The sequence below is a fragment of the Euprymna scolopes genome, chromosome 39 (assembly GCF_053919585.1).
Source record: "Euprymna scolopes isolate OS-2025 chromosome 39, ASM5391958v1, whole genome shotgun sequence".
Taxonomy (NCBI): Eukaryota; Metazoa; Mollusca; class Cephalopoda; order Sepiida; family Sepiolidae; genus Euprymna; species Euprymna scolopes.
Genome location: NC_136520.1, coordinates 80653761 through 80665764, shown reverse-complemented (window position 1 = coordinate 80665764; position 12004 = coordinate 80653761). Strand labels below are relative to the sequence as shown.

General features: G+C 33.3%; 1 protein-coding gene across 2 annotated transcripts in view; it reads left to right on the top strand.

Annotated features, from left to right (window-relative positions):
- Window positions 1-4937, top strand: part of LOC145263891 (amyloid beta A4 precursor protein-binding family B member 1-interacting protein-like) — a 50940-nt gene extending 46003 nt beyond the window's left edge. For both annotated transcript variants that reach the window (XM_080120972.1, XM_080120971.1), the window contains exons 9-10: window positions 1567-1668; window positions 4693-4937. In XM_080120972.1, the coding sequence (XP_079977098.1) occupies window positions 1567-1668; window positions 4693-4773 (183 nt within the window). In that variant the 3' untranslated portion in view covers window positions 4774-4937. The remainder of the gene's footprint in view (window positions 1-1566; window positions 1669-4692) is intronic.
- The last annotated feature ends 7067 nt before the right edge of the window (window positions 4938-12004 follow it).

Genomic DNA, 12004 nt, shown 5'->3' with positions numbered 1-12004 from the left:
CGGCAGTTCTCCCACTCGACCATGAAGGCAACGCCCGTAAATTACTCGTCGTAATGTCTATTTAAATGGACACCCGCCACCACTTTTATAGTGCTCAAATCGTCTGTTTGTAAACAAACAACGAGCTTTGAATTTTTCAGCCAATTAAGTAGCGGCTGAGATTATTTACGACAGTGCTCTACCCAAAGGGGGGGGGGGGCTTAAAATATATTTGTAGTCATCGACATACAGTCCTGTTTTGTTTTATCACAACTCATCAGTGCCGCTAGACTAGCATCGCTCCCTAGCCAAGGATTGAGCCTAGAACCGTCGTGTTGACAGTCGGCAGTTCTCCTACTCGACCATGAAGGTGATTCCCGTAAATAACTCGTCGGAATATATATATATATATAGTAAGTTGCCTGACGAATTCTCATGAGAATGAAAAGCGGAATATTCTATGTAGCTTAATTGCGATATTTATTTCCATAACTTACTACCTAGCTCTAGCAATTTATTGAGCACTGTTGAAGTAAATACTGAAAAATTTACGTATAAAATTATATCTTCGTATATTAATTTATGCGATTAAATGAAGTAATCATATTCGTATATATAAAGTTATAGTAATAAAATTTTTTAAAATTAAAAAATACTCTACCACATCCTTCTTCATCTTTCCCTCCCTAACAAACAACTTAGTCAAACTACCTGAATAAATAAAAGTAAACAAATAAATAAAATCAAAATAAAATAAAACAAATTAATAATTTAGCTATATAAATGCAACTGAAAAAAGCCTCTTTAGCCACATCAAAATTGCTCCTGATGACAATCACAGATCGAAAACGTTTGAGAAAAAATGGTCGACACAAATTCACTCAGTTACATATTACACAATTTACCACCTAAGACCAAAAGAAATGCTCATCAAATCAAGAAACTTAATAGAAAAATCAAGTAAAAAGAAAACTGTCATATTTAACCAAACTTACCTTGACACTCGACAATAATTTGTTTCCAAAATATATGCAATGTGTGTATATATATATATATATATATATATATATATATATATATATATATATATAGTTGTGTTTGAAGGCTATGATAATGCAGTCTTATAGAAAACCACTGTTAGGTAGAAGACAAGGTAGGTAAAAGGAATAATGACAATTATTTAAAAATTTCAATAATTTTCAAGTATAAAATATTTATTTACCAACATGATTTGTAGTGTTAAGTTCTCAAATTTTCAAGGTATATCTCATCTTCAGGGGGAAGAAAAAGACTATGTACAGTCATTGGAAGTCAAGAATAGTAGTTTCGTAGTCAGGCAGGTTTGCATGCTTCTTAAATTATTCCTGAAATGTGAGTCAACATTTATGTTATTGTTAAATATTATTGCAGCATTTATCAGTACTTATTATTAATACTCCCTCTTGCCTGGAAAAGAAAAACAATGAAAATAAAAGGTTTACAAAGAAATATTTTAATGAATGCTGAGACCACTGGGAACAGCTTCCTGAAGATTCTCCATGTGACAGATATTTTAATTGCAGCATTTTGTGTTTTTTTAATTTACAGATGCATAGCCAAAGAGGCTGTGGATTTGAAGATTTAAAATTCTTGGCTTTCAATTCTAAGAATGATTTGGATAAATGGTGTTTGACTTTGAGACTTGCAAAGGTGAGATTTATTTTTTCATGCTTATTTGCATGACATGTCAGGTCTGTGTCAGAAATTCAACATTGCGTTTTAATTTTTTTTATACGAGCCAACTTCACCTGTTCACTCTTCTTTCACAATTTAATTCTTATTATCTGTTGGAAAACATTGAAACAAACTGACAATAAAAAGACAAAACTAATTGACAAGAAAAAGAAGACAAAACTAATCAACAAGAAAAAGAAGACAAAGCTAATTGATGATAAAAAGACAAAGACAAAATACAAGACAAGAAATATAATAATACTAGTCGGCTGCCCGGCATTGTCCGGTTGTAAAATACGCTTAAATATGATATTTTGATTAATGCAGATTTTTTATTTATTATTACGACCCAATATATAGTAATGATTTAAAAAGTTAAAAAAAAAATGACTTGTACGCCACCACTGAGAATCAAAACCAAAACATTTAGTTTACGATTTGCTTTTTCCTTTGATGTTAATTTTGGAGCTATGAAGACATGTTTGCTGCAAGACTAAAAATTAAAACATGAACCAATAGCTATTTTTTTTTTTTTTTACAAGGTAGTCACCACTTATCAAGGCCTGGAAGCCACTCGGGTATAAGGGTTATTGCGTGTACAGTATGTTAGTATTGGAGATTTGATAAAGTGTCTTACTTAAGGGGGCGGTTCATCAGGGATTTGTTTACATTGAACTTGAAGACATCCAGATTGTAGTCAGGTGGGAAACAGGCAACCGGAACAGAGTTCCACAGGCATGCACTTCTAAGAAAGAAGCTATTACGTTACGCATGCATATTCATAATGCTATTGTTCGACCTTCAGACTGACAGAGAAGTTTGGCAGGCAACATTTTTTAAACAAATATATATGTGTATGCATAAATACATAGAAAGAGGTTTGTGTTTACTATAACCTTTTTACACAACTATTACACAAGTATAAATCATGTAAAACATCTGCATGAATATAATTACACATAATAATTATCTAAAGATGATCATCTCATAAGAAAATCAAGAAAACTAATAGGGAATTAATTAAAATGAATGTTTAAAAGAATATGCAAATTAGCTAAGTCTTTTCTAGATGAATGCAATTCCACGATCCATATATAAAAAAGTTGTATTTTCTTTTTAAATAAACAAAAAAGAGGTTTTTAATATGACTATAAATATACCAAAAAAATACAATATTATAGGAGGATAGATTTTTATAACAAACGAATTTTGTGTTGCGAGTTGTTTTCTGGCTGACAAAAAACTACTAGTGTTCACTGCGGCTACACCACACCAACCAATATATACGGAATGTGTTGAAGTCTATGTTTTCTTTTGTTTCATTGGTCACAAATTGGAGCAAAAAATAATGAAAAGCGTTGAAATAATTGGAAATTTGTTTGGTGAAAGAGAAATGTTATCTTGTTTTATTTTTTTAATTTTTGAATGCATTTTCGTTTGTTTCATCAAACATCAAAACGCAGCTTATTATTGTCGAAATTCATTTCCCTGATATTTTTTAATTAAAATTCTTTCTAGAAAGATAGTGAGTAAGTACGTGAAGGACCACTTCAAAATTGCCAAAATATCTTATTGTTATATCACGTGTTGAGACTGTGCACACACATGCACACACACATGACAGTCAGTAGTCAAAATGCACTAGGCGATGGGTGTACAGCTGTCAAAACTGATGCTGCTGTTAAAACCTCACCTTCCTGCTTCCCCCCGCCATTTACAGCTTGGGAGTGTGCACATGAGGCAATGAATGAAATATTTTTATATTTTTGTAACAAACAAATTTTGTGTTGCGAGTTGTTTTTGGCTGACAAAAAAACTACCAACGTTCACTGTGGCTACACCACACCAACTAATATGAAATGTGTTGATGTTTTCTTTTGTTTCATTTTATTATTCTTGTGAGCCAATGCACCACCTCAGCAGTCGCCAATGCATAAGAGATGACGACAAAAAGAAAGGAGACAAAGGAAAATAAGACTATTGCAAACAACGTTAGAATCTGCAATGTTGTCAGCAGGGGACCACATGTTTAAACAACTTAAATTAAAATCACCACATTAATTAAAGTAAAATTTCTTTTATAACTCAGTTAAATCATTGAAATATTATTTTAGCCTCTTTCCAACAATGTAAATATTTTCAATATAATATAATATGCTAGCTGGCCGTCTAGTGTTGCCTGGTCATAAAATATGCTTAAATATGATATTTTAATTTATGCAGATTTCTTATTTATTATTATAGAGTCAATATTCTATTGATTATTATATATTGTACTGTACCCAATGTGTATAGTAATGATTTGAAAAGTAAAACAAAAATGAGTTATGTGCCAGAATTGAAACCAAAACATAGTGCTATATTCTTAGTCATTACTGTTTGAGCTATCGTCAGATGGATATGAAATAGTTAAAAAATTAACTGATTTTAGCAGTTACAATAAGTTTCCAGATTTTGTGTACAGGCATTTAAAATTGTCGTAGACTCTTGAAAATTCAGTATGTTGTTGCTATACATCTTACGAGATGACTGACCAATTTTTATGCAGAAATGTTGATGCAAAAAGTGATCGCGTCTTGCAAAAAACGGCCCAGTTGACCAGCACAGAATTAATCTTTTTGGACAATTTTTAGATATTTTTCATCCAAGAGATTGATCTTTCTAACGATACTAATTTTGTCACAGTCCGATGCGTCTGTCCAACACACAAACTTACACACATTTTCCCTTTTATTTATTAGATTCCTTGAGTAATGAGTCAGCATTTCCTTATCAGATAAGTACATAATAACACAGAAAAAACGTCACCCCTAATGAAACACTGTTCAGTTGACCAAAGAGAATGAATCATTTTTTTTTAATTTTAAATATTCTTCCAGCATAATGCTGATCAAGAATATGTCAACTTTGTGGATGTTTGTTTTGTAGTTTTTGATTTTTAGCTCAATATACAAATACACAATTGCCCTTTATATAATAGATTTTTTTTTTTTTTTTTAGCATGGTGAACGACTCCGTGAAAACTACAAAAAAGCCCTCGCCCTAAAAGATCAGTTACAGAAACTACAAGGTCAATCATGACACTCTGGCCTGGGAGTAAGCTCTATTTCCAACTGCAAATGAATGTGAAACAACGTAATTGCTATAGAAGCAGCATATGCTGATACTAATACATGATGGTCCATTCCAGATATGTAAATCACATGTTGTACTTTTGATTTTATTAAAAATATTTTCATCTTAAATTGTTTGTTCAATTTTTCTTAAACATTTTTGCAAAATGAATTTAATGGTAAATATTGTTGGGTATGTTTGCTAGTATAAATATTCAAAATTTGTAAATGAAATAAAATATTGATATAACATTATATTTTTGCACAATTGATGACATTTATTGGATGGGTTTCTACCAGTATTTTTTTTTAATTTTCGATTTTTGAGTAATTATCAAGTCCAAATGACTATAATGAATGTTTTTTTCTTTTTTTTCATCTAAAATTCAGCAGAATTTACACTAGTTTTACTTACAAGTAAATAAATGCATTAAAATAAGATAAAACACAAAAAAACTTATCCAGGTAGATAAAAGAATGATTTCTATTACTTTTGGTAACATTTATTTGTTGTATATTTAATTTTTTTCAGCCATTTTTATTTGTATATTTGATTTTTTTTTTTTTTTGTCATCCATTTTTTTATTTATATATTTTATTTTTTTCATCCATTTTTATTTTGTTGATGCCTCTTCGGGAAGATATTGTATTGCATACGACAGCACTAGTCCTTATAAAAAAAGTAAATTCTAAATTTTTAATCTAGGGAAAAAAAACGTTTTTTAAATTATAAATTGTAATAAAGAAAAGTTTGTTATTGTAATTTTACATCCGTTTCATCACTCGTTTTGTTTTCACAATAAAATTGAAAAAAAAAGCAATATTGTGTTCTTGTCCAGAATTCCCCTAATATTAAACATACAAAAATGAAGAATAATCTGTATAATGTATGTATCAATGACAGAATGAAAATAATGTAGTCCAAAACTCATATAAATTGATCAAATATTTTTACTCTTGAATAAAAAAATCAAATGAGTATTCGAGGAGTAACTGCTTCGCCTCTATTTTAAAAAAAAAATGTAAAGAAACAAAGGGAGATAACTCAACAATAATTCATACTAGATTCATATTGCAATATCTACAAATACCCAGTAAATGCTTAAAAATGATTTTCTTCATAAAAATAAAACTACTTGATAAATTTGTGATTTATGGAATATGATATTTTCGTTTCATTACCGGTACGTACATTATGCAGATTTTTCTTTAGTTTTGTTCTTAATATAGGGGAAATTCTGGACAAGAACCTAAATATTACCTAACATGTAATTTCTAAGAGGCGATTCCAATGCAGAGGTGTATGAAATATGAGCAAATTTAAAGCAAAATAACATGGATACAACAGTAAAACTGAAATGAGTTTTCCGTTACTTTCCATTTTTATTATCATTATTATTATTTACTACTTACTCACTCACTAGGAGTAGTCACACAAGACATCATCAAAGATTGCTCTTTGAGAACAACTTGTGGTTTGGAGTCTGAGTGACAACAAGTCTCCACAGATTTCCAGTACTCTCCACCTCTTTTTGATAACTTTTGCAAAAGAATTTCTGTTATCGCAAGAGCCACTTACCATTGATTTCTCATTGGCAACGACCATTGGTCTTCACTGGAATTTGAGTGGCAACAAGCCTCCCCAAGATCCCAGTCCTCTTTGCACTCAATCAGCGGAGGTCTGGTTAATGCTTTCTCTCCTCGGTCTTTCCATCCCCTATGACCCTCCTTATTTATTTGGTGTGGTGCCAGTTTATGGTGACACACACACAAAAAAAGGAGGGGGGGGGGTGCTTCATCTTATAATTTGATCGTTAATTCTATGTGATGTTCCTTTGCCTTTTACATCTGTAGCCGTTTCTGTGTGTCCAGTTTGTGTTTGTAGTTCATGTATGTTAGTCTCCACATTCAAGAGTTTTCCTTAATATTTCTGTAGTCATTATTGTTATCCATTGTATCTTCTTAGCCATCCCTTTGATTCCAATCTCTCCCATTCTTTTTTCAAAGTTTTTTAGTATCGTTGCTAGTGCTCCTACTATTACTGGTGTTATCTTTACTTCACTTTCAATATCCCTTTGAGCTCTCTGGCCAGTTTCGTATATTTGCTCCGCTTCTCCGTCTCTTTGATCTTCACTCTGTAGTCTGTTGGAATAACAAAATCTACAATTTGGCAGAACTTTTCCTTCTTGGTAAGTATTATGATATCTGGTCTTCTTGCCTCAATGGGTTTATCCATTTGTATATCCATGTCCCAGAGGATCTTGTGACTTTCATTTTCCAGTACTGCTGCCAGTTTGTGTTTGTACCATTTGTCTGGATGTTCAAGATGCAATTTGATTGACAGTGTACTGCCTTCCCCACTTGATTGTGTCTATTTTCATATTCTTCTTGGGCTGGTTTGCTGCATTCACTTATTATGCATTTTATTGTTTCGTCTCTTTGTCTTGTAAATCTTTGTGTTGATATGGTTGGTTCTAATCGTGTTATCTTGTGCAGCTGTTATTAGGGATTCAGTTTCCCTGTCTAGGTTTCCTTTTTGTAGCTGTTTCTAAGTGTTTTTGTTAGCCTCATCTTTATGAATCTTCTGTGTAGCCGTTTCTCTTCCAATTTTTCTTTTTTCGTCTTATTCCTTGTCTTTTTTTCTATTTTGTTTGTTTCTTCTATGTCTCTTGCTACAGTAATTATTCTTTCAGTGCTCTGCATTATGTTGTTTTCTAATTCGTTTTTTTGTGTTATTTACACAGTTTTCTATACAAACCAGTCCTTTTCCTCCTTTTTACATAGTTGGTAAGTATCATCCTTTGGGTGTAGTGCATTGTGCATAGTCATGAGTTTCCTGGTCTTCTTGTCGAGATTCCTTAGTTCCCCTTTAGTCCAGCTTATAAACAGTCCAGAGCATCTTACTACTGACACTGCCCATGTGTTTATTCTTTTGATTAGGTTTCTACTATATAATTTAGTTTTTAGGGAATTTTCTTATTCTTCTGAGGTATTCCCTTTCAATTTTCTCTTTCATTTTTGTTGCTTTGATGATGTCTGCTTCCAGAACTCCCAAATATTTGTAGCTATCATATTCACCTAGTGCCCTCATCTCTGATTGGGTAGTACTATCTTCATTTTTGCAAACAGTTTTAAGTCATACATGTACATTAGGTGGTTTATTTTTTTTTCTTCTGTATTAGTGAACTTGTATCTGGCTTGGCATTTTCTTAGTATATTGTTCAGGGGTATCATGACTATAATGAACAGTAATGGTGATAGAGAATTACCTTGAGGGATTCCTCTTTATATTTTAATTTCAGTTATGTATTGTCCATCAGCTGTCAGTTCAAGTCTCCACGTTCTCATTGCATTATTTTCTATAAAATTATTTATCTTATCTGGTATTTTGTACATTCTCAGGCATTCTATTATTCAGGCTTGAGGATCCTATCATACACTTTCTTATAGTCCATCTATGCCATGGCTAAGTTCTTTTTTCTACTTTTAACCTCCTTCAGAATTCTTTGATCTATGTATAATAGATCATGTGTTCCTCTTCCTTTCTAACGTCCTTTCTGTTCCTCTGGGAGCAGTCTGCGATTATGAAGGGAATGATAAATTTGTCTCCTCAGTTGTGCTGTATTTTCCACATTGTAAGTAAACATGTTATTGGCCGGTAATTACTGGGGATGTTTCCTTTTTCCATGTCTTTTTGCACCAGTGTAGTTCTACCTTTGGTCATCCATTCTGGCACGTCTGCTCCATAAATACATTTTTTTCAGATTCTAAATTAATCTTTCATGTAGTGTTGTAAATTTCTTAAACCAGTACATGTGTATTCCATTGTGGCCTGGTTCTTTCAGTTAGCCATTTTTCAGGGGGTTTTCTTGAGTGTTTCCTTGCTGATTTCCTTTTCTGTCCCTTCTTTGATTTGCTGTGATTCTTTGTTCATGTCTTTCAGATTCGTAAATAAATAAAATTAGAATTAATATAGGTAGTTAAGACAGTTGTGCTATTATACACAGAAAAAAATATGGATAAGAAAGAAAAAAAATAAAATGCATGAAATAAATAAACATAAAACAAAGCAAATAGTATTAAAAAGGAAAGAAAAAAAAAAGAAAACAGTAGGAATTTCCCTGAAATTAAGAAATAATTTTCAAACAAGAATCTGCAACAAACAGTCAATTTAATAAAGTGGCATAAAAAATAACGTTTTTACAGCTGATAACAAGTAATATGTATATTGTATCTTTTTTCCAAGACACAAGTTTTGGAAAGAACCTTTTCTAGACAGTAAAATAGACAGCTTCACAGGCACTATGAAGTGGTGTGCGCGCACGAGAGAGAAAGAAAGAGAGTGAGAGTATTATTATAATAATCATCAGCATCATTATTATTTGCAACTCACTAGGAGTTCTCACACAAGTCATCATCAGAGATTACTCACTGATAATAACCAGTGGTGTTCTCTGGAGTCTAGGTGACAACAAGTCTCCCCAGATTTCCAGTACTCTCCACCTCTTTCAATAACGGTTGCAAATGTCTTTGCCTTATTACAACAGGCTGTTGCCATTGCCTTCTCGCTGGCAATGTATTCATTGAAATTTCAGTGGCAACAAGCCTCCCCAAGGTCCCAGTCTTCTTCGCACTCATCGAGTGAAGGTCTGGTTAGTGTTTTCTCTCCATGATCTTTCCATCCTCCTTGATCCTTCACGACTGCTTGGTGTGGTACCAGTCAATGCCAACACCACCATTTGGTTGGGGAGGGGGGGTGCGATTAAATTATGATTTTTGCAATTTCAGTTTTTTTGGTTCCATGTGATGTTCCTCTATCTTTTTCTTTTACTTCTGTTGCAGTTTCCATATGTTCAGTTAGCATTTGTAGCTCATTTGGCTTAGTTTTTGCATTTAAGAGTTCAGATGGTTTAGCATTACTCTCTGTTATATAGTCTCAGTTTTTCCCTTGATTCCAATTTCTACTAAATTTATTTTTAAAGTTGTTTGGGACTGTTCCTAGTGCTCCTACACTTATTGGTATTATATTGATTTTCTTTGTGTTCCATATTCCTTTTGGTTCTATTATTATTACTGTTATCACATTTTGTGTCTGGCTGTTGTTGTTGCCGATTTTATGCTGATAGGCAGATCATAATAAATGACCGTAGGCTATCAGCATTTTTTTGCAGTCTTCCAGCATTTTCTGCAAGATTCTTATAGTTCCCAACAAGGCGATCGTCTGAAGTACTCCAACCTTACAATGGAGCACAATTTTCTCAATCCACTGGTCAAACCTTTTTGTCACACAACCCAGAGCTCCCATCACAACAGATACAAATTCTACCTTTTTCAACTTCTACAATCTTTTTATCTCCTTTTTTAAGTCTTGATATTTTTCAACCTTCTCCTTTTCTTCTTTTTCCATATTCACATCAGCGTACACTGCTATATCAATGATTATTGTCTTGTGTGTTTTTTTTTTATTTTTCATCAAAACTAAATCTAGTCTCCTTGCTTCAATCACATTATCACGTTGGATATTTATATGCCACAATAATGTCATATTATCACTGTCCACCACCCCTTCTGGAACATGCTCGTAAATTTTTTTATTGCATTCCAACCCGCTTTTCTTACATATGAATGCAATGGACTTTTCTCGCAATATTGTCATGCCGTCTCTTGTATTCTTTTTGAGCTAACTTCTCACAACTACTGACAAGATGTACATTCTGGCCTTTCTGCCCACACAATTGACACAGGGGACTTTTGGTCATTTTATTAATGTGATAATTCACATAATTTGTCCTGAGTGCTCGCTCCTATGTGGCACATATTAGGGCTTTTGTCTCAACCACATTCTGACAACCATCACCAGGTTTTTTCCTTGTCAACTGCCTCTGGTAGATCTCTACTGAACTGGCTTTGCATTTTCTTCTCAATCCACTTGTCTTTTGCTTTCTGTGCATTTATTGCCTTAAATTCCTTGCTTCTTACTAGTTCACTCTCCTGCATTTTTTTAATTATTATTATTTATTTATTTTTATTTATTTATTTATTTTTTTCCTTACAGTTGGAAATGTAAACTTTCAGGCTATTTTATTCTTTTACCCATCATTTTACACCTATTAGTCCTCATTCTCCCACTTTTCTTTTCACATATAACCTATCGACATCATTCTTTGGGTAAAAAGCTCCATTCATTGTTATTGTTTTCTGAAAAGTGGAACCTGATTTTCAGTGAAGGATGGTGGGGCAGTATGCAAAACAGGTGTCAAGAAGGAAACCCTGAAATGGTGCACATTCTCTCCTAATGACTATAAGAATCTACTGATGTCTGATATATGGAGCAATTGTCTGCTCCATATCGTTTTGCAAGCTATTTGTACAAATTAGATCAGATCACATTTGTAGACTTCTGCAGCTTCCAGAAACTTCAGCTTACTCTTGAAGCTCTTCCAGTTCACTCCTGCAGCTTCCAGTGACTCCAGCTTACTCCTGCAGTGCCTCCAGCTCACTCTAGCAGCTCCAGTGCTTCCAGCTCCTGCAGCTTACTGATGTCCAGCTACCAGTTTCAGTGCTCACTAACATCCAACTACCCATAACAGTACTCACCGACATCCACTTATCCGTACCAGTGCTCATTGACATTCAGCTACTTTTTCCAGTGCCCACTGATGTGTGGCTAACCGTTTCCATCACCCACTGACATTCAGTTACTCATACCAGTGCCCATTGACATCCAGCTACCTGTTTCAGTGCCCACTGATGTCCAGTTACCAGTTCTTACCTCAAGATCTTAAACATCTCAACTGCACAAGACACCCGTTCTGGCTCCATCTAATCTGAAATCCATTGCCATACATTTTACCCTTTTCTTGATAAACAATAAAACATGATATTCGATCATATTAAACTGAACATCTGTTTGTCATCCTTTTTTGCTATTGCGGTTACCTCTTTGCCTTGTGTCTACTTTAATAGTTGTATGATCAATTGTCACCTTCACGCCATTCACCCCTCTGCAACAAGCATACCAGGTGTCTAGAAAGAACTCTGAATTTCTGTTCAGGAAGCTACTGTTGTATAGGTTTGTAGAATTTCACACTGGATTTTTAGGTTTGGAATTTGAAACTATTTTTATTGGTTGGAAAATATTTTTTGTTCACATGTTTCTAAATTTCTTGCTTTTGAAAGTGATAAAGAAAGCAAATTCA